Source organism: Hemitrygon akajei, chromosome 26 (assembly GCF_048418815.1).
Source record: "Hemitrygon akajei chromosome 26, sHemAka1.3, whole genome shotgun sequence".
Classification (NCBI taxonomy): domain Eukaryota; kingdom Metazoa; phylum Chordata; class Chondrichthyes; order Myliobatiformes; family Dasyatidae; genus Hemitrygon; species Hemitrygon akajei.
This window is the reverse complement of record NC_133149.1, coordinates 21,154,940-21,181,006: the sequence shown is the minus strand read 5'-3', so window position 1 is coordinate 21,181,006 and position 26,067 is coordinate 21,154,940. Positions and strand designations below refer to the sequence as shown.

At 41.4% G+C, this 26,067-nt stretch overlaps 1 protein-coding gene and 1 non-coding gene across 5 annotated transcripts in view; one reads left to right on the top strand and one right to left on the bottom strand.

Annotated features, from left to right (window-relative positions):
* The first annotated feature begins 279 nt into the window (after positions 1-279).
* The window catches only part of chek1 (checkpoint kinase 1), a 37,760-nt gene continuing 11,972 nt past the window's right edge, over positions 280-26,067 (top strand). Inside the window, exons 1-7 of one of the 4 annotated variants that reach the window (XM_073029703.1) lie at positions 280-429; positions 10,970-11,058; positions 12,476-12,699; positions 13,220-13,284; positions 13,857-13,926; positions 17,957-18,145; positions 19,700-19,804. In XM_073029703.1, the coding sequence (XP_072885804.1) occupies positions 10,991-11,058; positions 12,476-12,699; positions 13,220-13,284; positions 13,857-13,926; positions 17,957-18,145; positions 19,700-19,804 (721 nt within the window). In that variant the 5' untranslated portion in view covers positions 280-429; positions 10,970-10,990. Of the gene's footprint in view, positions 430-510; positions 679-8,684; positions 9,348-10,969; positions 11,059-12,475; positions 12,700-13,219; positions 13,285-13,856; positions 13,927-17,956; positions 18,146-19,699; positions 19,805-26,067 lie in introns of those variants that run through there. The other 3 variants (XM_073029705.1, XM_073029704.1, XM_073029702.1) reach the window with 3 other exon arrangements.
* On the bottom strand, positions 8,707-8,897 carry LOC140716988 (U2 spliceosomal RNA). The gene has a single exon (XR_012096407.1). It is a non-coding gene; the product is annotated as a U2 spliceosomal RNA (small nuclear RNA).

The window sequence follows — 26,067 nt, the reverse complement described above, 5'->3', positions numbered from 1 at the left end:
TGATCTCAGCATTATTTAGTTATTTATTCACTCACACGTTTTGTCTTCTTTTGCACATCAGTTGTTTGTCAATTCTTGTGTACAATGTCCGGTGTATGTTACTAAAAAGGGCTTCTTTGGTTTGTTACGAGTAGGAATGTTTCTTTGTCTGTTAAATGTTTCTCTCGCCGTTGTTTCGCTTTAGAATGGCTGATATGGTAATTGTATTCATTTGTTAATCAGTGGGGAATGTTATTGTGTTTTGTGAGGCTGGGAACTTGGGGGAGGGGTTGCGCGGGCTTGGGGGTGAAGGGAGTCGGCAGGAGGGACGGACGAGGCTCTAGACGGCTCGTAGGACCACCGGGTGGTCCCAGGGGTGACAACGTGGCTGTCGAATGATTCGTTGATTGAGCTCCTACGATGTGCACTACACTGACTGAACTTTGATAAGTTGGCGCCTTTTGTTTTTTTCTTTCCTTTTATATATATATATATATATATAGTATTGCCTAATACTTCTTTAGTTAATGTTAGTAAATTCTATAAAGTGTATGTCATATCGGTATTTGGTGTGAAGTTGATACAGTGAGCGGCGCGAGGCATAAACTCGATTCTCACAGCACCTGCGTGTACGGGAGGTGGGGTTGGTGTGTGGCTGGATCTCCTTTTCCCCTAGACATATACCAACCAGCCTGTTGGGTAAGTGTTACACTTGTTTATGTATAGTTTTTCATAAATTCTAGTTTATTTCTTCATTTTCCTGGAGATGGCTGCAAGAAATGAATCTCACAATGGTATATGGTAACCATAATAAGTGAAAGTTGACTTCGATTTGACCTTGAACAGTGTATGTGGTTTTACTGGATTCACTCACTGGCCCAGGGCAGCAGTAGAGGCTACACCATCAATTATTGTTAAGACACATTGTTAAATATTGTTAAGATAGATTTTTGCATTTCAGAGAATTCAAGGGTTCTGGGGAAAAGGCAGGTAGGTGGAGCTGAGTCCACAGCTAGATTAGGCATGATCTTATTGAATGGCAGAGCAGGCTGGATGGACCAGATGGCCAACTCCTGCTCCTGTATTTTATGTTCTTATATTCAACAAGTTGTTGTGTGATTTCAGTATATGACTCAATCATCACTGAAGTGTAGTTTCACAACCCCAGAAATGACTGGAGTAGCTGAACTATTTAAGGTGGTTTTGTGGATTTGTATGATCCTTGGGAAACTCCTTGTCCCAAGCAAATTCTTGTTGCAATTGCTCTTTGCCCAAACTTTGGAAGGTTTTTCAGAAATTGAGAATGAGGCACAAATCTCATGGTTACAGTCATATTGTTACATGTTCATAACAAACAGGTTTACTGACTCTAACTGTAAGCAACTCACACTACTGTAAGTAAGAAGGAATGAAAAGAACAAAGGAACTTGCCTCAAGCTTGTTTTATATGCTGAAAACCGATGCATGCTGGATTGATAAAGATACTTCTCAGCCTATGAGACAAGGACTGCTCTGCTTTATGCTGTCTTGATTGATGCTGGGAACATGGTTTTCAAGGGATATTGAGACCCTTGGATATTGGATATTGGGCCAGATTAAAAGGGACAGGGTGCTGGGGCAGATCGATGCTACATGAGGTTTTACTCGGCTTCACACTGAATTTGAGTTTGTTACCCCATGAGGATTACTCATCTCTGCACCAAACTGTGGCTGTGGCCTGATAGTATCACAGCATGAGCTCACTTTTGCAAACTTCAATTCTGAAATCTATTTGCTTACTTTTATTGTTTGCCTGTTTTTCTTTCTTTTTCTCTCTGCATGTTGGACGTTTGACGGTTTTCTTTTGGTTTAGAGTTCTTTTGGGTTTCTTTGCTTTGTGGCTGCCTGTAAGGAGACGAATCTCAATGTTGTATTAAGTATACATACTTTGATAATAAATGTACTTGGAACTTTAACCATGACCCTGGTCAAGTATGGACATTTAGGATCAAATGAGGTGCTTGAGGAGTATAAAAAATGCAAAGGAATATGAGATAAACAAAGAAGTCACAAAGAGAAGTTGAGGTTGCTCTGGCAGACAAGTCAAAAGAGAATTCCAAGGGTTTTACCTTTTGCTATCCCTTTGAAGCAAAGGACAGAATTAGTCCTCTAAATTTACTGTGTTTGTCTATGCATGGAACCAAAAGATCTGAAATGAATCTTTTTGTACCCTCATTGACTCGGAAGACAGACACAGCACTAAGTCAAGAGTAGCGAGGTCATGGATTGTATCTGGATTATAGAAACGTAGGTGCTTTCTGTTACAGGCAAATCACCTGGATGAATCCCCAGACACTGATAAGGTGTCCCCTTGGACCTTATGGGAGGCTAGTGCAGCAATTGCAAGGTCTCTGGCAGGGGCATTTAAGATGTCCTTAGCCACAGATGAGGTGCCAGAGGCCTGGAGGATAGTTAATGTTGTTCCACTGTTTAAGAAAGGTTATAAGAATAAGTTGGGATATTACAGGATCGTGAGCCTGATGTCAGTGTGACTGAATTATTGGACAGTGTTCTAAGGCATAGGATATACAAGTATTTGGATAGACAGGGCCTAACTAGGGATAGTCAGCATGGCTTTGTGCATGGTAGAACACATCTAACCACTTTATAGAGTTTTTCAAGGAAGTTATCAAGAAAGTTGATGAAGGAAAGATGATGGACATTGTTGAAGGTCTTGCTAAAGTTCATGTAGACAAAGTCCTGCATGGGAGGCTGGTCAAGAAGTTAAAGTTGCTTGATATGCAGGATGAGTTAGTAAAGTTGGATTCCACTTTGGCCTAGGGAAGAAGGTAGAGAGCAGTATAGATGGCTGCCTCTCTGGCTGGAGGTCTTTGAGATGCCACAAGGATCAGTGTTGTGTCTGTTGTTGTTTTTCATCTTTATGAATGATCTGGAAGATAATGTGGCAAACTGGATCAGTAAATTCGCAGCTGGCACCAAGATTGGGGGCATGGTGGGCAAGAAGGAAGACTGTGAAAGCTTGTTGCGTGATTTGAACCAGCTGGAAAAATGGGCGGAAAAATGGCAGATGGAATGTAATGCAGACAAGTGTGAGGTTTTGAACTTTGGCAGGACCAACCAGGGTATGTCTCACACAATGAACGGTAGGGTACTGAGGAGTGCGGTAGAACAAAGGATCTGGGAATACAAGTCCATAATTCCTTGAAATTGGCTTTACAGGTAGGCAAATTAGCTTTTGTCACATTGACTTCATAAATCAAAGTATTGAATACAGGGGTTGGGATATTATATTGAAGTTGTACAAGATGCTGGTGAAGCTGAATTTGGAGTATTGTGTGTCGTTCTGACAGGATATCAATAAGCTTGAAAGAGTGCAGAGACATTTTATAGGCAGGAATGTTGCTGGGACTTGTACCTGAATTATAGGAAAAGGTTGAATAGGATAGGACTTTATTCCCTGGAGCATGGGAGAATGAGGGGAGATATTATAGATAATTATGAGAGGATAGATAAGGTGAATGCTTGCATACATTTTCCCCTCGGGTAGGGTGAGACTAGAACTAGAAGTCAGAGATTTAGGGTGCGAGGTGAAATATTCCAAAAAGAATCTGAAGTAGAACCCTTTCACTCTGAGGGTGGTGTGAGTGGAAGTGGTAGATGCAGGTTCGGTTGTTGCATCTGATAGAAGTTTGGATCAGTACATGGACGAGAGAGTTATGGAGGGCTATGGTCCCGTTGCATGTGGATAGGGCTAGGCCGAAGATCAGAGTGACACAGACCAGGTGGGACAAAGAGCCTGCTTCTGTGACTGAATTGTTCAGTGTTGGATCAGAGATGTGGGGAAGGCATTGCACTGTCGATTGTGTATTGGGAGAAGTGTGTATGATGGAGTGTGGGAAGATCATTGTCTGTGGAGATTGGGTGGGGTTCCACCATTGCCAATGCCTGGATGTATCCTAAGGGCAGGGTGGTACAAGGTAGCCTTTGGATTGATCGCAAGGGTGAGGTTTTGGCTGTTCAGGAGGGAGAGCATTTGACTGATGGAGCGGAGAGACAAGGATTCTGCCCTCATCCAAGAGTTTTCCCCGTTTCAAACTAGGCAGGTGAGTAAACTCTAGTCCCGGCGTTATTTGTAGTTTCGAGGTGATTTTATTGCTCACCAACGTGTACGCAAGGAGCTGAGTAAAAACAGTGCTTTAGTGTTCTCACGAGAGATGAACCAAATACTGATTAAAATTCCTTCGACTCATAACAAAAGTACTCCTGACTAATAAATCAATGAAATACACAAGCGATTATAAAATGGCCGATCTGATGTCGAAGATCAATTTGCTGAGCAACGCTGCAATAGTAACGAACAGCCGTAAACTTACAGGTCGGCAGTGACATCTAGTGGCTAGAAATAAAATAGCAAACCAGGAGGGACATGAGGGTAGGTGAGGTCCATCACCGTCGTGAGTCAACAGTCTGTGGAGTTAGTGCTCAGTTTTTCTGGGTCTCCCCTCAGAAAAGGTTTTTCCAGGTACTGACTCGAATTTCGAAAGCGAACTGAAGGAAAGTAGTGGGGAGATTTATGCAATCTCCTGGGCCGGGCAGAGCTGTGGTTCTGTTCGAAAGATTAGCTTGTATTTCATTGAAAGCTCCTCCAACTACAAAAATCATTGGGAAGAGGGAAAAATGCAGTCTCGGTAATGCTGAAAGCAACACCTCTGTTCATTTCCTGTGTGATTAGAGTTGTTCACAGTGGTTCCCTTGGAGGCGAATCTGTGTTTAAAGATGCAATTTGCAGGCTTTCTGTGTGCACAGGCATCTGAGATTTCACTCATTCAGATCAGAAGCAGGTTTATTATCATTGACAAATGTGATTAAATTTGATGTTTTGTGGCAGCAATACAATGCAAGACATTAAAAAATTAGTGTGCGTTACAATATAAAAAAATAGAATAAATAATGCAAAAGAGTAAGAGTGAGGTGGTGTTCATGGACCATTCTGAAATCTAATTGTAGAGGATAGAAGCATGCATCTTCAGGCTCCTGCACCTCCTTGCTGAGGGAAGTAATGAGAACGGTTATGTTGTGGATGATGAGGGTCCTTAATGATGGATGCTGCCTTTTGAAGATGTCCTCGATGATGGAAGGATTGTGCCCATGAGCCAAAAACTCTCTGCAGCCAGCCTCTTCCAATCTTGTGCTTTGCAGCCTACAGACCCAGGCACACTCAATATGTCCAATAACCAGTAAGGAGGAAATATTATCACCAATCTGCAGTTACTTTGGTCTCCCAATGAGGGAAATCAAGGATCCAGTTTCAGAAGGAGGTACAGACCCCAAATGGTTGATTAGTACTGAGGGGATGGTGGTGTTGAATGTTGAGCTGTAATTAATAAACAGCAACAAGGCTGAGTGGAGAACCAGTAAGATGGCACCTACTGTAGGGCTATTGCAGCAAGTTCATGCCCTTGCTTGGGGAAGAGTTAATTCTAGGCATGACTAGAACTAACTCCCCTTTGAAGCAACTGGGGACATCCGACTGCAGCAGTGAGAGGTTGAAGATGTCCTTGAACACTCCCTTCAGCTGGTCAGCGCAGGTTTTCAGAGCCTTACGAGGTTCACTATCGGGGCCCGATGCCTTGCGCGGTTATCCTCTCGTAAAATATTCTGACGTTGTCCCACCAAGGCAGGTGGGGATTCGCACAGGTACAGATTTATTCTCCCTTTCAAACCCTGCCACAACCGTTATGCATCTCTAATTTCACACAGAAGTTATTTAAGGGTTCAGTTTGTGCTCTTTGGCTTATAGTTAACAAGGGAACAACGGCCTCTAATCCTCTGCTCACTGCTGGGATGAATTTCAGTGTGCTCTGGGTACAGGAATAGGAGGAATGCACCAGAAACTTTGTGTCTGGAGAAGTGATGCAGGAGGGAGGTGGGGAGGTGAGTGCTTGAGATCCCTGGGACACTGGGAGCGAGTCAGGGATGTGGGACTGCTGGATAGAATCAGGATCTGAGTTACTACCACTAACACTTACCGTGAAATTGGCTGTTTTGTGGCAGACTGCAGGGCAAGATATAAAAATTACTGTAAGTTACAATAAATAAATAGTGCAAGAGAGGGATAGCGAGGTAGTGTTCATGGGTTCATGAATCATTCAGAAATCTGATGAAGGGTCTTGGCCTGAAGTGTCGACTGTTTACAATTTCGGAAATACATGCAGTAACAAAGAAAAAATATTTTCACTCATGTCCCTGAGTGTCCAGCCTGTTCTTCCACTGAGCAAGCAGCAGAGGGCAGTACCGAGCAGGCACCGTGTGCCGAGCAGAGCTGTGGTTCTATTCCAACGATTGGTTTGCAAAATTTCCAAGATTCTAATATTGGAAGGACAAAAAAAATGCGGTCTCTGCAATGTTGAAAGTAACAATGCTGCAAAATGCTTCTCAGTTTTACCTGCTGAAGCCATTCACACCTCTGTGTGATCTGGCTTGGACAGCTCCAGCTACCTATTTTTTTCCCATGTAACACACTGTAAGGCTTCACTGCTAATGTAATGTCCTCTCTGTAATGTTCCACTGCTGAGGCAATGGTTTCTCTGTAGCAGCAATGTTTGGGTTATGACTAGAGATAACGGGGTATGTTAGCCACTGAGCGGGATGTTGTTCTTTCTTGTGTGTCTGGGAGAGGGACTTTGCTGGGGAGAGATGAAGAGAGAAGACGCGAATGGAGAGAGTTGGTAGACTGCCGGACGGAGTGGACTTGGAGCGAGAATCCGAAGGTCAGCGACAATCGGAGGAGATCGATGGTGAACGAACGGCTTTATCACTGAGCTCCAGTGTTTGACATTAGACAGTTTCATGAGAATGGGCCCTTTTCTTTTTTGCTCCTTTACTAACCATATAGTCAAATTAAGAATTATAAAGCTCAGTCATTTAATTGCATATTGTGTACTGTTAGTTATTTCGTGGTACTGATTTGTAACAGGGGACACATCGCACAGCATCCACCCAAACCAGACTTATTAAGTTTGGCCAGGCTGGGGACTATCACCCCCAGATCAGGGGTGTCAAACCCATTTTAGGTCACGAGCTGGATTGGGCGAAATACGACTTCATGCGGGCCGGGTCAGTAGTGCTCCCACAGCTTTTGTTGCCTTGGCTTTTTCAACCTGCTCTCATGCCTCTGCTATAACCACAAAGTGTTTCACTTTACAAATGTTGTTTCTTATGAAGAAGATTGCCCAGTAAGCATTATTTTTATGATTGGTATTAACTTACAGTCATAGGCTACAAGAAAGTTGTGATGAGAGAGAGAAACAGTGATGCTATTTTGGCTAAGATTGTTTAGGGAGCTACACCCTTTCCAGTAATAAACCATTTGAAGTCAAACATTTGCAGACACAAATGTAGACCTAACAAAACAAATTGTAAATGTAGGCTGCACAACTGCACCTAATTTTTATTAGCCTGCTTCCAGCAATCAAACTCGGACAATGAACACAGTCAGCCTCTAATTTTTATTGAAGTGATCATATTTACAATAATAGAATAATCAGAAAATGAATGAATCAGAATATTATGACACTCAATATTTCATAATGCATTTTGCTTACATGTCGCAGAGCATCGAAAAGTGTCACTCATGTTACACCTGCTGCTTCCAGACACCTGACATCTCTTGGCTTTAATCAGCCCGTCAACATCAGGGACCAGTTTCTGGGCAGTTCCGATTTTCATAATGTCATTCAGATGTTTGTGTGTCAGCTGCGAGCGCAGTTTGGATTTGTTAATGTTCATTATGGAGAACGCCTGCTCACAGAGATATCTTGTCCCGACCATGCAAAGGATCTTTGAGGCAAAGTCTGTCATCTTGAGGTATTGATAGAATGAGTCCAGACTCACAGTCTCAAATTTATATTTCAAAGCCGAGTTACACTGAATTTCAATCAGTTCCATTTGGAGTTCCTACAAGGTATGCCACAAAAATTGTAAAGAATGTGGGACACATGAGAAAATTAATAAAAATATTGACAGGGTTTTTACAGAAATACAAGCAAAAAGCCAAAAGCTCCCATGAGCGACACACACACAGACTGTAAAGAGGGGAAATGAGCTGGGTTGCTCCGGGATAGTTGCATCTCCCACAGGCCTAATTTAATTTGAAAGGCACGAATGCTGTCATAGTATTCCATAACAAGTTTGTTGCGGCCTTGCATGTTAACATTAAGCACATTTAAGCGCTCTGTTATATCCACCAAAAATGCAAGATCATGAAGCCAGTCTGGGTCATCCAACTCTGCCATTGGCTTCCCTTTCTCATTGATGAATAGTCCAATTTCCGCACGCAATTGAAAAAAACGTTTGAGCACAACAGTGTGGTAGGGTAGGCCATGTCCAATATTATTTTCCGACAAAAGAATGTCAAATTGCCGATAGTTGAGTCCCTTGCCTCTAATAAAATTAACCGTTTTGATTACTACATCCATGACATTGTCCATTTTCAGACTCCTGCTACATAATGCCATAATACCAGAATTCCTGGTACACTTCATCCAACCCACTCCGGTCTTCTATCATTTTGCATTTTCCCCTCCCCCTCTACTTTCAAATCTGCAAATTTCCTCGTGTTTTGATACCCGAATAAGACCGATGAACGTGGGAAAAAGTATTACGTGGAGCAGTGTTTACACGCACAGAATTCAATTCTATTCTTTAGTTGTTTATAATCTCCCCGAAGGGAGGTGCACCGTTCCCGAAAGCACTGCAATACCGGGTCGATGCGCGGAGTGGACGGAGCAAGCCCCTATTCCATCTCCCTGTTCCAAAAATCAATTTAATATATAGTCCCTAGATAAGGGACGTATCAGATATTAAACTGATAAGAACAGATACTACACTTGATCTTAGCCAAAAGGCCGAGAAGCGATACCTAAAACCATCCGGACCCTTTCGGATCCTGCTAGCCTTCCCTCTATTAAGTTATAGCGACTGTCTACAGGACACCTACTTCTTCTACCTCTCTTCAACCTTTGAAGTAATTCTGGTGAAATTTCTCTCAATCTTTGGTATATGTTGTCTTTTTCTCCCTTGTAGCGAAACCCCTTTTGGAATATAGCTGATAATGTAAAATAGCTGATATTTAGCCAACCAAATGAGAGAGGCGGACCTTGTTTGCATGCATAATACTCCTCCTCCTCTCAGCCGAGACTTCCTGTCGAGCTGTTCAGCCCACCGTCTAGCGTCTTATGTCATCGCAAGCGTAATGACGTTTGCGGTAGGCGTCGCAGGGAGAACGTAAGGCGCCAAACTCGATCGGGATCGTTGTAGCAAGAAAAGTAAAGTTTCTGCCGGGTCTTTCGGCAGGCCTGGCGGAGCAGGTGATTGGGGAGGGGGTCCTCCGGAAACGGGAGGAGTGTGGATAGATCGGATAGAAGCGATGGCGCGGGAGTGAGAAGAAGGGGAGGGTTGTAAATGGGGCCGTTTAATGAGAGACGATGAGTGGTTGAGTTGGTGGGGGAGAGGGATGGGGTAGGGTTGCAACTCGGACAATATTTAAGTGTGAGCTGGCATGTGGCAAATTACGCCATTGCAGTCAATGGAAATAATCTAACCATCTGGCTGGTATTGAAAACTTGTTGACCAGAACTGGTTCCATTAAGAAATCGGCGATAATCAGGGGAGAATGTGGGTACACTGTAGTGACTACTAACTTCTTTCCTGACATCCCAAGGCCTTTCACAAGACCACCTCCAGTATATGCCACAAGCCAAATGATGGAAATAATCATGAATATTCCGTATTTGCCTAAATTAGTGCAGCTCCATCCAGCATTTAATTTAACAACATTCGCCAACCTATGGCTTGCATCACTTTACTACATCTCCAAGGAGAAAAAAAGGTGGCAATCTGGGGAAAAGGAGCATAAAATACTGAAAAGGATTCGGTGGTAATGCATTATTCTGTAGAGAAAGAAGCAGTTAATGATTCAGATGTGATGTGATTCTTAATCATGGCAGTGATCTTTCATCGGTTTTAAGGGAGAGCCATTAACCTGAAACATTTGCTCTGTTCCTCTGCAGAATGCTGACTGAAGTGCCAAGTATTCCCAGCAATTTATTTTAATTGAAAAGATATTCTGAACTATTTAAAAAATCTTTGAATTGTTATTATGATATAGAGCTGGGCTATTATAAAATACTATATGGTAAAGTACTCTCTTCTTTTCCCTCTTGTTTTTCTTTCTCCAAACAGCTTTGACTTGGTAGGGGGTATAGATTTTATAATATAATTAACCATACTAATGTATTTCATCATTCAATTTATTTTATTTGATAGATCAGTATGGGATACTGTGATTGTATCACTGATTTATTTATAGTGCATTTTGTGCTATCTTATTTTGATTTATAAAAAGTATCCTTATGAACTCTGTATTTGTGTATATGAAATTCCATAAAAGTATTGGAAAAAGAAAAGATATTGCCATTCCAATGTTGCGGTGGCTTAGTCTAAATCCTGGAATGCCATCCCCATCAGGAGTACAGAGATCCTTAACCCGAAGAAGTGCAGTTGTTCAGGATGCATTCACTGTAACTTTCTTTGGGGCAATGGTGGATGTGCAGTAAAATCCGGGTAATGAAGTGTGGATTCTGAAAAGTCAATAACTGAAAACGGCCTTCTAGAACACTACAGCACAGTACAGGTCCTTTGGCCCAACCACTCCCTCCTAGATCACCCTCTACCTTTCTAAAATCCATGTGCCTGTCTAAAAATTCCTTTAATGTCCACAATGTATCTGCCTCTGTGCACCACTCTCTGTTTTTTGAAAAAAATTCTTACACCTGATGTCCCCCGGACTTTTCTCCAGTCACCTTAAAATTATGCCCTCTCGTATTAGCCATTTCTGCCCTGGGAGAAAGGTCTCTGGCTGTCCTTCTCGCGAGCCTTCAGGTGTACCTGAAGATGACTTCAGCTTGTGATGATGTGTTCCCTTTTTCAGCATCATTCGTGATTGTGCAGGATGATGGCAGTTCCATTTGTGGAGGATTGGGATCTGGTGCAGACTCTGGGTGAAGGAGCGTATGGCGAGTAAGTCATGCACTTCGCTGAAGTGAATTATAAAAAAGTTCTTAGAAACTAATTTGCTAGATCAGCAATGGCACTCATTTAAGGAGGTAGTTCTTAACTTGCAGTAAAAGTCTGGAGAAAGAAACGCTCCACGAGTAGGGTGCACCATCTGTGGAGAATTCCCAAGGAAGTTAGGATGATATAACTTTGAAATAACATGCATTATAATGAGAATTAATTAATTGATGGTAGGCAAGAGGATTGGGAAGGTTTAAAACTACAAGGTATGCCACAAAAATTGTAAAGAATGTGGGACACATGAGAAAACTAATAAAAATATTGACAGGGTTTTTACAGAAATACAAGCAAAAAGCCAAAAGTAATGTTGGTTTTTGAGGCTCAATGTAAAATTGGTAATGAGAAGGTACAGATTCTAAATAATGAAAATACTAACAGATAGCAAAGGTCTGTAGAGAGAGGGAAACTTTTATTTTTATCAGTGAAAAAGTACCGGACAAATTTGTTGTACCTTTACAAATAAGTGGTGTCAGAGATAGTGGATACATTGGTTGTAATCTGAGGAGACCAGATGTATGTTCTCAAGTTTGTTGAAAATATAAAGATAAATGGCTTATCAGGTGATGCAGAGTACACAAGAGCCTACAAAGTGATAAGAACAGGTTAAGTGAATGAGCAGGAAGGTGGCCTTTGAAATATAATGTAGAACAAAAAATGAATTTGCCTGCCAGCTTTGGAAGGAAGAATGAGAAACTTGATTGTTAAATAGACAGATGATTATAGAATATTGAAGTGCAAACTAAATCTCTAGCACACAAGACTGGTATGTATGTTAAAGAAACAAGTGGAAAGGCTAATGGAATGTTGGCCTTTATTGGGAGCTTGTAAGACAACACCCGCCGTTCTGTGTACAGTTCAGATCTCATCTTTAAGCAAGGACATACTTGGATCAAGGGATTCACACATGGGGGCGAGGGATGAGCAAGTAGGGAAGAATGAGAGGTGATCTTACTGAAGCAAGTTTCTGAGGGTGTTGTCAGACAAGATGCTGAGGATGTTTCTCCAAGTGAGGATATCGAGAAAATGGGATATAGTTTGAGTAATTGCTTTCCCATTGATCAGGAGATGAAGAGGAATTTCTTCTGCAGGTTGTGATCCTTTGGAATTCTCCACTTAAGAGCTGTGGTAGGAGCCATAGAAGATACAATATATTGCAGGCTTATGAACTACATGGAAACCTACAGGTGCAGAGAGAGAGTTGGAAAGTGGTGGAGAGGCCAAAACCAGATCAATAATGATCTTATTGCATGGGAAAGCAGGGATGAAGAGCCAATTGGCTCATGCTCTGTTTCTGATGCATTTAACTCAATGGAGCATTCAGAAGTTTTGCAATGTACATAACTTTTGTATTTGATCATAGGGTACAATTGGCAATTAATCGACGAACAAAGGAAGCGGTGGCAGTGAAGAAAGTGGACACCACACATGCTCGTGACTGCCCTGATAACATCAAGAAAGAAATCTGCATCAATAAGATGTTGAACCATGAAAACATTGTCCGCTTTTACGGGCATCGTCGAGAGGCCCATATCCAATACTTGTTTTTGGAGTATTGCAGTGGAGGAGAGCTCTTTGATAGAATAGGTAGGATCTGTGCTTAAACTTAGGGTTTAAAATGGAGAAGTTTGGGTGAAGGGGGGAAAAGGGTTAAAGATATTTTGTATACGGATTGGCTAATTTTAATAATTGGTTATACCGTTGCTGTCGCTTTTACAGATATACTTGTGTGGGTTCTTTGGTAATTGCACCATTGTGTCCTGAGCTAGAAAAAGCTGACATCCACTCCCAGACATTCTCCCTTATAGAGCACCCAAAAAAAACTAAATTATGGGAGAAATGAAAAATCTGCAGTGGTACATAATACATTTCCAGATGTTACAGGAACAAAATAGGACAGGCTTTAAAGTTCACTATGTTCACTGCTGCTTCAGTTGCCCTATGTTTTTTTTGGTCTATGGTCTAAATAGGGCATGCTGGAGAATCCGTCTGCTTGGGCACCTGGGAATTGGGATTACATTTAAGGGTGATGTAAAATGATGTAATTTCAGCCAATGTTAATGATTTGCGAACTGATACCAAGTTAATTTGATCTGCCTTCCCACAGAGCCTGATGTGGGGATGCCTGAAGCAGATGCTCATAGGTTTTTCCAGCAGCTGATAGCAGGAGTGGTAAGTGCTCCTAATCATTTATTCTATTGTTTTAAATGAGTGTTTATGATGTGCAGCAGCAGTTTTCTCTAGTTCATCGTGCATTACAGAGCATGATCATAGACGGATTGTGGTACTGACCTGCCCATGTTTGCTCTCGAAGAGCTTTGTCTGCCAGAATTGAATTAGCACTATAACCAGCAGTAAGGAGATTAACAGTGCTTTGTCCCAGTTTTCAAATGAGATAAATTTTGGAGCCCACCATAATTCCCTTTTACAGAAAAACGCTGTTCATGGATGGGGGACCTCCCAAAGTACATCACACCCTATGAACATCTTTAGAAGTTTCATCATTCTTCTAAGCAAGCCTTAATACTCAACTTTCATATAGGCATTGGAAGTCTAGTGTGCACCCGGATTGTCACAAAATATTCTCTGAACCAATTGTCCAGCAATTGTATCTGACTTGTTAGTGTTGCTAATTCTGCCACAAATCTGTTCCATTTGTATAATTGATATTTCGTGGCTTGGAGATTTAGAAAAAGATGTAAATTCAAAATACCTGATTTATATTTGTCTTTGCCTACTTCCAGGAATATCTTCATAGCATTGGAATTACACACAGGGACATCAAGCCAGAGAATCTGTTACTTGACGACCGAGGTATAAGAATGCAAATCTTTTCACTGTTATTGTGCAATAAAACAAAGTTTGGCTATTGTTATGCCTTATTCACAACATTTCAGACATTTAGAACTATACTAAAGCCCTGAGCAACAATATTCATACCAGTTGACAATAATGAAAAGCTGAATGGGTCTTGAGTCAGTGGTCCTCTTTGTATCTTCGTTCTCTTTGCTCAGTATGCAAAGGATTCTACATGCTAGCTGACGGTGAGCATTTGTTCTATATGGTTCAACAGTTTTGAGATCCATTAGCCCATAGGATGTGGGAGGAGGCTACCCATCAAGCTTGAACATTTCCCCGCATGTCACCTAAACTTTGGAACGAGAGCTTTGGTCTTCATAGCAACATCTGAATCAATGGGAGTATTGCAAACCATGGGTCTATTTGTTTGATGTGTATGCTAAGAGAAGGTGATAGGGGTTCCAGCTGAATATTTTTTCTCCCATTCCCCTGCAGCTTATCTCAAATTCATTTAATGGTGTTTTGACCTAGGCAAACCTGGTGATTGAACAGACCGTTTTAGTTCTGCAGTAAGAAGGCAAGGTTCAACGCTGGTTATTATTGAATGATTTGGTAAATGCCCATGGCTGTGTTGGGTGCGCAACGGTTTAAAGTTTGGGTATCTTTTCTACTTTTATGTACTATATATATCTCGGATGCCTAAGACTTTTGCATAGTACTATATTTGCCAACGTGGAGCAGTGAGCAAGTTTGTAAATCTGGCGGGTGCAAAGGATGTTAGGAATGGCGCGGTTGGAGTGCCGCAAGGGGTGTGGGACAGGTGGCAGAGAAGGTGACGGTGCAGACACACGTAGCTCTGAGACACAGGGAAGGTCATTTGATTACAAATACAGGTCCACAATCCCTTATCTGAAATTCTGAAAACCGAAAAGCTCCGAAAACCGGTTTTTTCCGTGGAGTGTGGAGCGTGTCGTAACGAGGCTTGTTTGGTGCGCCAACAGCTGACGTCACTTGGATGTGACATGGCAGCACCAGCAGAGACCGCCAGATGTCAGTTGTGGCTCAGCGCTCGTACTGGTTACACGTGCACTTGCTGTACGCTGATATTTTGTGTTCACTGTTGACTTTGGGTTTAATTTCACTGTGAAAATGTCAAAAAGAGCTGCAGATACCCCTATGGGTAACAATGAGAAAAAGAGAAGGAAGCTTCTATCATTATCAATAACGCAGAAAGTGGAGTTATTGCAGAAGCTTGATCGTGGTGTGTCTGTGTGGCGTCTTACTGAAGAATTATGGTGTCGGAACTACCGCTGTATATGATTTAAAGAAACAGAAAGACAAGTTACTGAAGTAAATGAACGTACAGATCAAGACTTTGAAGGATTTCATGTCCCTAATGAGAAGATGATATCAAACCTCGTAACTTACGCTAAAATGTTATCAAACGAAAGTGTAATTAAGTTAGAGGAAGCTGACATTGAAGAAATGCTGAACATTGACGATGATGCACCTGTTGTGCATTCCTTGAGTGATGGGGAAATTGCTGAAATGGTGTTAAATACAGATAAGCATGAAGGTAGTAGTGATGATGGTGACATAGTGAACACAGGTGAAAAAATCCCCATAGATGATATAGCGAAAATGTGTGATTAGTTAATCGCTGGCCTTGAACAACGTGCATTTATCAGTGAGCAAGAGATTATGGCAGTTTACTCAGTTAAAGGGAGATTGCTTAGACATAAACCTATGTTAATGAGACAGATGACACTTGAAGTCTTTAAAAATGCCGTCTATCGTAGTGCTGCTTCATAACTTGAGAATCCTGTTCCTGGACCATCAGGTACCCGTAGAGTATTTAGCTTTGTTTGAACCTGTACACGTCCTAGAGTATTTACATTCTACAATTATTCCAATAAGTAATTTACCATGTGTTTGATTCGGTTCATTTGAAGCTGTATATTTTAATGTTTTATTGAATGTTTTTGTTGGAAATAAAATGTACTAGTGTATTTATGGTCTATAATTATCCCACTATTTCATTTATCAGTATATTACTCTATAAATAAACTGTAATAGTATTTGTAAAAGAGCATGGATTGGGAAAACCCGGAAGTTCTCCCTCCAGCATTTGTTGCTTGAGCATGTACAGACTTCTTCTCTTGTCATTATTCCCTAAACAATACAGTATAACAACTATTTACATAACATGATGATTTGAAGTATACGGGAGGATGTGCGTAGGTCCAGAGATCCCCCGGGTCCTAAAGTCCACCTGCACTAAGCCAGGTTAATTATCAATACAGGTAGTCCCCGAGTTACGAATGTCTGACTTACGGACAACTCGTACTTAGGAACCGAGGAAGGAGAACGCCATTTTAAATCGTTGCCGTTGACACTGTGTTGAGTGTTTAACTTTGTATTTGGCCTGATTTTTTCTTAATTAAGATTCACCCTGGACACCCCCACCCCCGTTCCAGTTGGCTGGTGGCGCAGTGAGATCAGTGCTGGGCTGGAGAACGGAGGTTCCCGAGTTCGATCCAGTGACAGACCGCTCCCGTACCAGGTTGATGTCGATCCAGTGACCCCCGTAACATCCGTGCCGGGTTGATGTTGAGCTCGCAACTCGACCTCGTAAAAAACAAAACACTGCCACCTCCAGTTTAAATTCCCAGGCGGAATATTGTGGAGGATCAAATACCCAAACCCAGCACAGTCCCCACTTGTCCCTTTTAGCCTGTCTCAGTGCGGTGGACTTTCGGACCCGGGGAATTCAGTGCGGTGGTCCTTAGAACCCAGCGGACCTCTGGAGGGCGCAGGTCGGGACCCGCCACCCGCAGTATTTCTGTTCCATTGACGGGAAGCGATCACGATTGAAAATGAAGTGGAAATAATAAAGCATTTGGAAAGAGGTGAAATGCCATCGGTCATTGGAAAAGCGTTAGGCTACAGTCAGTCAACGATCGGAACAATTTTAAAGGATAAAATGAGAATAATGGAGCATGTGAAAGGCCTTGCCCCGATGAAAACTACAATTATTATTAAGCAACGCAGTGGTTTAATTATTGGAATACATACGTTTCTTAAGTGTTCTATATGCATAGAAAGGTAAAATATATACTATATACTAAGACAAATGTTTGACTAACTGACGCTAAATAATGCCGGATGTACTTGTTTCGACTTATGTACAAATCCAACTTAAAGACGGACTCGGGAACGGAACTCGGACGTAACCCGGGGACTGCCTGTATAATTATCAATTTTCTGAAATCCGAAATGCAACTGGCCCCAAGGATTTCGGATAAAGGATTGTGGACCTGTAATTGATTTATTGATCATTACTGAATGTCATTCCCGCTCCCTCCTCTCACCCTTCCCCCTTTCTTAACCATGATTGCCCTCTTCCTGCTCCCTTCCCACTCTCAGTCCATAATAGAGACTCATATCAGAATCAGGTTGATGATCACTCACGGATGTTATGAAGTTTGTTTTTGTGGCAGCAGTATAATGCAATACATAAAATTACATACTGTGCAAAAGTCTTGGGCACTGTAGATATACATGTGTTCCTAAGCTTTTGCACAACACTGTATCTTCAGTGAAAAGAACAAGGAGTTCTGCAACAGGTGGTATGGCCTCTGCAGAGCCCTGATCTCAACATCATCGAGGCTGTCTAGGATTACCTGGAGAGACAGAAGCAAGCGAGACAGCCAACATCTGAAGAAGAACGGTGGCAAGTTCTTCAAGATGCTTGGAATAACCTACCAGCCAATTTTCTTATAAAACTACACAACAATGTACCTAAGAGAATTGATGCAGTTGTAAAGGAAAAGGGTGGTCACACCAAATACTGATTTGATGCAGCCTTTTACTGTTTACTACTCTTTGTAGTAATTTTTTGATATTTAGAAACTTTTCATTATTTTTGAAAGCATCTTTACAGATTTTTTTTTACATGTGCTAAGACTTTTGCACAGTACTGTATTTGTCTTGATAACATCAGTCCTTTGTGCCATGTCCTCAGCCTAATGTTTTTGTTCTCCAGATAATCTGAAGCTCTCTGATTTTGGCTTGGCGACAGTTTATAGACACAATGGCCGGGAGAGGTTATTAAATAAAATGTGCGGCACTTTACCATATGTTGCCCCAGAACTACTGAAGAGGAAGGAGTTCCATGCAGAACCTGTGGATGTCTGGTCCTGTGGAATTGTGCTTGTTGCAATGCTGGCTGGAGGTTGGTTCAGTTTTAAGATGTGAGGAGTGATCCATCTGAATTGTGAACTTTATCATGCCAAATTGTCTTTTTTCCTCCCTGTTCATTCATTTCTTCCTTTCTAATCTGTTTCTGCTCTCTGTCTTTTGCCCTGTAATCAACTTGCACAAAATCTGCATGTTTTCCAGCAATATAATTGTCTGCATACAAGCTATAAGCTAAAGTATAGTGCATCAATGATAAATTAAATGTTTAAACCAGTGGTTAATTAATTAAACTGCTATCTCTGGAATTCAGATTGCTTTTGTCTTGTACTTGTAAGAATTTTCAGAGTTGAAATTTCAGAACCAGTTTTAATTTGACTCGGAATTGCTGTATTTTAGAACAAGTGGTGTAACAACAGCTGTTTGCCACTTGAGGTCGCTGGAGTTACAAATGTAGTTTAGCATCAAACAAATTACAGTGAAACTAATCTGTCACACTTGGTGCTGGACTAACAAATTTCCTAGACTGTTGGGTGGTATTTCTGTTATTAATCCAAACTGCTTTTAGTTTTCTACTTTTATTAGGTATTGCACAGTAACTTTTCAAGTCCCTTGATTATCTATTGTTATTTGAATGTTTTAATATCTACTGTCCTGAAGAGTGACCCAAAGTAGTTATATGGTATCTAACATTTCCAATCATTAATTCTCCAGTCTCGTTCACTATGAAGCCAACTCTACTTTCTTTTTTACACTTATGGAAATTCTTAACTCTTCTTATTATTTTCTGGTTTATTTGTGTTTAGTGTTCGACTTCTTTATAACTTCTCTAGTCACCCTTTGCTGTTTTCTAATCTGTTCCCAATCTTGAAAGAATTCCTTATTGTTTAATTTCACACTCTCTTGGTTAGCAGCTGATTCTTTCTCTCTCGAATGTATCTTCTCAGATTTGAAATGGCTCTTTTATTCTTTAATCAATTATTTCAGGCCACTTTAGCCAACTCTGTCCTTGTGCCACTGTAATGGCTCCTTCTTAAACTTAGTGTGCTATTAATTTTGGCCTGATTTTCTCACCGTCAAATCCTAGCATGCAATGATCACTTTTTCCTAGAGCAATTTTTTAACTATAAGATTAATTTAATCCTGTCTAATTATGCAATACCATATCTAAATTAATATGTTCTAACAGAAAAAAATATATTATTCTACTTTCTTTTGTCCATCGTTGGGGAGCAATGTTTTTTTTTGCAGGACCAGCCACAGATTAGTGTTTCAATAACCCTATGCAGTGAACCCTATTCATTCAACACTATTGGTGTGATAGCAGAATACTAAGTTGTAGATTACAGAATGTTAAATAACTTGCACTGTAACAATTTGGCTTCTTTGCCTTTTTCCCCCTGTGGTTTTGGAAACTTTAAAGTTTGGCTGTTTCCAAGGCTAAAGTTTTTCAAATTTAATTTAATTCTTTTTTTAAAAATGGTAGTGTAGCTGTGATTGAGTGGGGAGACTGCTCTTAAGTGCCAGGACACGTCTCCTGGGCAGAATGTACTAGCCACAGGTCTTTACGATGCATGATTTTGTGTTACAGAGTTACCCTGGGACCAGCCTGCTGTGAGTTGCCAAGAGTACTGTGATTGGAATGAAAAGAAACTATATCTGACACCATGGAAGAAGATTGAACCTTTCCCATTGAGTAAGGAAATGATTTGGAATCTGCCCTTTGGCTAGTGCAGCATTGAGTATAGTGAAGTAATTTGGTGTTATTTTATAATTTTGGGCTGTTGCACAATTTACCAGTAACTCATTTGTTTTATCTTATTTGATTCTTCACAGATTGAGAGTGTAGCAATCTTATTTATGGGATGTCCAAATTTAACTATGTGGTGTGTTTTGGATTAACAGACATATAAAACAGCTAGAGCTGAGTAAAGCTAACCGATCAGCATAAAGTAAATGGAGCTGTTCCAAAGTTGCTGTCTGACTTGTTGAGTTTTTCTAGCGTTTTCATTTTTTATTTCTGTTTACTAGCCTCTGCGGTTTAAAAAAAAAAAAAAATTTTTTTATTTCCCCCTCTAAGTTAGACACCACATGTCGGGTTTGGGTCTTTGTGTGCAGATGTCTTCTGTTGCCCAAAGTTTGTGTTCAGGTGACTTGTGAGCAGAGAGTGAGCTAGGAAGCTTGGAGGCAATGGACACCACAGCTTTCTGAACCCTGTCTTCATCTGGTGCCCATGTGTTTACTGAAGAATATGTTCCTTGACAGTACAGTGTACCAATGTTTATTTCTCTTGCTCTCATTCGTCCCATTAACAAGCCTAGTAACACTGAGCCAGTTTGTGGCCATCTGAATGAGATTAGTCTGCTCCACTGGATTCAGAATGCAGATTTGATCTATGTAGTTTTTCCATTTGTATCTTTGTACAGAATCTCATCACAGCCCTTTTCAATAAAAAAAGTAAAGTTGTTATTCATGGATGGGGTGACTTTCCAAAGTACATCATGGTCTATACGTAGCTTTTGAAGTTTTATCATTGTCTTTCTAGGCAAGTCTAAATCCCAAATTGCAAGTTACGGGAAATGAAAAAACAAAGTTGCTGTGTTAGTTTGAGGATACTGGGGAAGTCTGCCCGTTCTTCACAGGGTACTAAGGGATATTTTGAGCTGCATGAAATAGGAAATGGGCCCGTTATTTATCATTTCATCAGCAGGAGGGCGTTTCTGATGACGTGGGACTCCCTCACTATCGTGCACTGGAATGTCAGCCCACATTTTTGTGCTCGAACCACCAGAGTAAGAAGGGAACTCCTGGCCTCTTAATTTGACAGCAAGACTGCTACGCTGTTTCATGACTGACCTGAAGTTGAAACTTTGGTTTTTGGTTTATGTTTGGTATATGTTTTTCAATAATTGACTGCAAATTATCCTTGACGTAAGGCAGTGGTTATTTATTATAATCCTCAACCAAAACATCTGTGAAATTCAAAGCAAAACTTTAAATTTAACTAAGCCTTTGCGGTAGACTTAGAATTTCCATTGATAGAAGATAACATTCATCTTTTTAGACTTGGTTCCGGATAGTTGCCATTCTTGTAAGTCTGTCCAGACTCTAAATATTGTGGTTCATGTACATTATTTGTGATATAGTGTATGAAAGCTCCTCTTCCAATAGAGGGAGATGTTTGAGGAATTTTTCCTAGCTCTTCAGTTCTTTTTGCTCTACTGCTCTGTAAGCACCAAGGATAAGGTGATGGCTCTACAGGATTAGCAGTGATCTTCCAAAATTCCTGCAGCTTCTGAAGCAGTTGAAAAGCAGAAAATATGTTAGTATTATAGAAATGATATAGTGACAAATTAGGAAATCTTTGTAGTTTGCAAAATGCCAAAGTATGTAAAGAAAATCATGGTGTCTGGGCTTTGTGTCATACCATGGCAAATCAGCATGGTTTAATGGAGCTGTTAGTTGGAACTTGGCCAGATCCAGGGTTTTGAGCTTGGCTTGAGTTTGCAGCGGGAGCTGGAATCTAGTAAACTGGGGGGGGGGGGGGGGGGAATGTGGGTAAATTTACATATAAGATGAATCAGGCCTGGACTATAGAGGGATTGACTGCTATATGTGATTATAACATTGGTAGTGGTCTGAGTGATATCCGCAGGTATTATGCAAAGGAAGTCCATGCCCCTATCCTGTGTGATCGTAGATGAGTGTCTCCCCACAAAATCATTCAGAGTCTCCCCAACCAGAAGTCCTGGATGAACCATGAGATCAACAATCTGCCGAGGGCCGGATCAATATGTCAGGGTCTGATGAACACAAGAGCTCCAGGTACAATCTCCAGAGAGCCATCTCACAGAGAATCAATGAAGGATGTTCGACAGCTGTGGCAGGGCTTGAATGCTGTTACTACTTAAAGTAAAATCAAGTGACATAGGTGACAACATTGATCTCGCAAGCTCAATGCCTTCAGTGCTCATTTTGTCAAAACATGGAGAAACCGTCACAAACTCCCACAGTGATTTCAGTCTCTGAGGCCGATGTGACAGCATCCTTCAGGAGGGTGAACCCACTGCAAACATTTGGCCCAGGTGGGGTTCCTGGCCGAGAACCAAAGACCTGTGCGGGTCAACTGGCTGGAGTGTTCACTGAGATCTTTAACCTCTCACTTTGGCAGTCTGAGGCACACACCTGCCTCAAGCAGGCTTCAGTTATATAACCATATATAACAATCACAGCACGGAAACAGGCCATTCCGGCCCTCCTAGTCCGTGCCGAACTCTTAATCTCACCTAGTCCCACCTACCCGCACTCAGCCCATAACCCTCCACTCCTTTCCTGTCCATATACCTATCCAATTTTACCTTAAATGACACAACTGAACTGGCCTCTACTACTTCTACAGGAAACTCATTCCACACAGCTATCACTCTCTGAGTAAAGAAATACCCCCTCGTGTTTCCCTTAAACTTTTGCCCCCTAACTCTCAAATCATGTCCTCTCGTTTGAATCTCCCCTACTCTCAATGGAAACAGCCTATTCACGTCAACTCTATCTATCCCTCTCAACATTTTAAATACCTCGATCAAATCCCCCCTCAACCTTCTACGCTCCAATGAATAGAGACCTAACTTGTTCAACCTTTCTCTGTAACTTAAGTGCTGAAACCCAGGTAACATCCTAGTAAATCGTCTCTGCACTCTCTCTAATTTATTGATATCTTTCCTATAATTCGGTGACCAGAACTGTACACAATATTCCAAATTTGGCCTTACCAATGCCTTGTACAATTTTAACATTACATCCCAACTTCTGTACTGAATGCTCTGATTTATAAAGGCCAGCGTTCCAAAAGCCTTCTTCACCACCCTATCTACATGAGACTCCACCTTCAGGGAACTATGCACTGTTATTCCTAGATCTCTCTGTTCCACTGCATTCCTCAATGCCCTACCATTTACCCTGTATGTTCTATTTGGATTATTCCTGCCAAAATGTAGAACCTCACACTTCTCAGCATTAAACTCCATCTGCCAACGTTCAGCCCATTCTTCTAACTGGCATAAATCTCCCTGCAAGCTTTGAAAACCCACCTCATTATCCACAACACCTCCTACCTTAGTATCATCGGCATACTTACTAATCCAATTTACCACCCCATCATCCAGATCATTTATGTATATTACAAACAACATTGGGCCCAAAACAGATCCCTGAGGCACCCCGCTAGTCACCGGCCTCCATCCCGATAAACAATTATCCACCACTACTCTCTGGCATCTCCCATCTAGCCACTGTTGAATCCATTTTATTACTCCAGCATTAATACCTAACGACTGAACCTTCTTAACTAACCTTCCATGTGGAACTTTGTCAAAGGCCTTGCTGAAGTCCATATAGACTACATCCACTGCCTTACCCTCGTCAACATTCCTCGTAACTACTTCAAAAAATTCAATAAGGTTTGTCAAACATGACCTTCCACGCACAAATCCATGCTGGCTACTCCTAATCAGATCCTGTCTATCCAGATAATTATAAATACTATCTCTAAGAATACTTTCCATTAATTTACCCACCACTGATGTCAAACTGACAGGTCTATAATTGCCAGGCTTACTTCTAGAACCCTTTTTAAACAATGGAACCACATGAGCAATACGCCAATCCTCCGGCACAATCCCCGTTTCTAATGACATCTGAAAGATCTCCGTCAGAGCTCCTGCTATCTCTACACAAACTTCCCTCAAGGTCCTGGGGAATATCCGGTCAGGACCCGGAGATTTATCCACTTTTAAATTTCTTAAAAGCGCCAGTACTTCCACCTCTTTAATTGTCATAGGTTCCATAACTTCCTTACCTGTTTCCCACACCTTACACCATTCAATATCCTTCTCCTTAGTGAATACCGAAGAGAAGAAATCGTTCAAAATCTCTCCCATCTCCCTCGGCTCCACACATAGCTGACCACCCTGATTCTCTAAGGGACCAATTTTATCCCTCACTATCCTCTTGCTTTTAATATAACTGTAGAAGCCTTTCGGATTTACTTCCACCTTATTTGCCAAACCAAACTCGTAACTTCTTTTAGCTTTTCTAATCTCTTTCTTAAGTTTCCTTTTACATTCTTTATATTCCTCGAGCAATTCCTTTACTCCATGCTGCCTATATCTATTGTAGACATCCCTCTTTTTTCGAACCAAGTTTCTAATATCCCTTGAAAACCATGGCGCTTTCAAACCTTTAACCTTACCTTTCAACCGAACAGGAACATAAAGATTCTGTACCCTCATAATTTCACCCTTAAATGACCTCCATTTCTCTATTACATCCTTCCCATAAAACAACTTGACCCAATCCACTCTCTCTAAATCCCTGCGCATCTCCTCAAAGTTAGCCTTTCTCCAATCAAAAATCTCAACTCTAGGTCCAGTCCTGTCCTTCTCCATAATTATATTGAAGCTAATGCTATTGTGATCACTGGACCCGAAGTGCTCCCCAACACATACATCTGTCAGCTGACCTATCGCATTCCCTAACAGGAGATCCAACACTGCCCCATCTCTAGTCGGTACTTCTATGTATTATTGCAAAAAGCTATCCTGCACACATTTCACAAACTCTAAACCATCCAGCCCTTTTACAGAATGAGCTTCCCAATCTATGTGTGGAAAATTAAAATCTCCCACAATCACCACCTTGTGTTTACTACAAATATCTGCTATCTCCTTACACATTTGCTCTTCCAACTCACGCTCCCCATTAGGTGGCCTATAATACACTCCTATCAGTGTTACTACACCTTTCCCATTCCTCAATTCCACCCAAATAGCCTCCCTAGAGGAGCTCTGTAATCTATCCTTCCAAAGCACCGCCATAAGATTTTCTCGGACAAGCAATGCAACACCTCCTCCTCTGGCCCCTCCTACTCTATCACACCTGAAGCAACTAAATCCAGGAATATTTAGTTGCCAATCACACCCTTCCTGCAACCATGTTTCACTAATAGCTACAACATCATAATTCCATATATTGGTGCCTAAGAAAAATGTGGTAACTTTCCTCAATACTATTGTCCAGTAGCACTTGGATCCACTGTGATGAAGTGTTTTTACTTTATACTTTATTGTCACCAAGCAATTGATACTAGAGCGTACAATCATCACAGTGATATTTGTTTCTGCGCTTCGTGCTCCCTGGAGTACAAATCGAAGTAAATATAATAAAAATTTAAATTATAAATCATAATTAGAAAATAGAAAAGGGAAAGTAAGGTAGTGCAAGTCAGGTCCGGATATTTGGAAGGTACGGCCCAGATCCGGGTCAGGATCCGTTCAGCAGTCTTATCACAGTTGGAAAGAAGCTGTTCCCAAATCTGGCCGTACGAATCTTCAAGCTCCTGAACCTTCTCCCGGAGGGAAGTGGGGCAAAAAGTGTTTTGGCTGGGTGGGTCGTGTCCTTGATTATCCTGGCAGCACTGCTCCGACAGCGTGCGGTGTAAAGTGAGTCCAAGGATGGAAGATTGGTTTGTGTGATGTGCTGGGCTATGTTCACGATCTTCTGCAGCTTCTTCCGGTCTTGGACAAGACAACTTCCATACCAGGTTGTGATGCACCCTAGAAGAATGCTTTCTACGGTGCACCTATAAAAATTAGTGAGGGTTTTAGGGGACAGGCCAAATTTCTTCAGCTTTCTCAGGAAGTAAAGGTGCTGGTGGGCCTTCTTGGCAGTGGACTCTGCTTGGTTAGACCAAGTCAGGTCATTTGTGATATTTACCCCAAGGAACTTAAAGCTTTTGACCTGTTCCACCTGCGAACCCAGTGATGAAACATATCAACTCCTGCCTGAGAAGTTACTTGGATCTGCTCCAGTTTGCCTAGTGACACGACAGGTCAACAGCAGATGCCATCTCATTGGCTCTTCACTCAACCTTGGAACATCTGGACAATGCCTGTGTACAGAAAA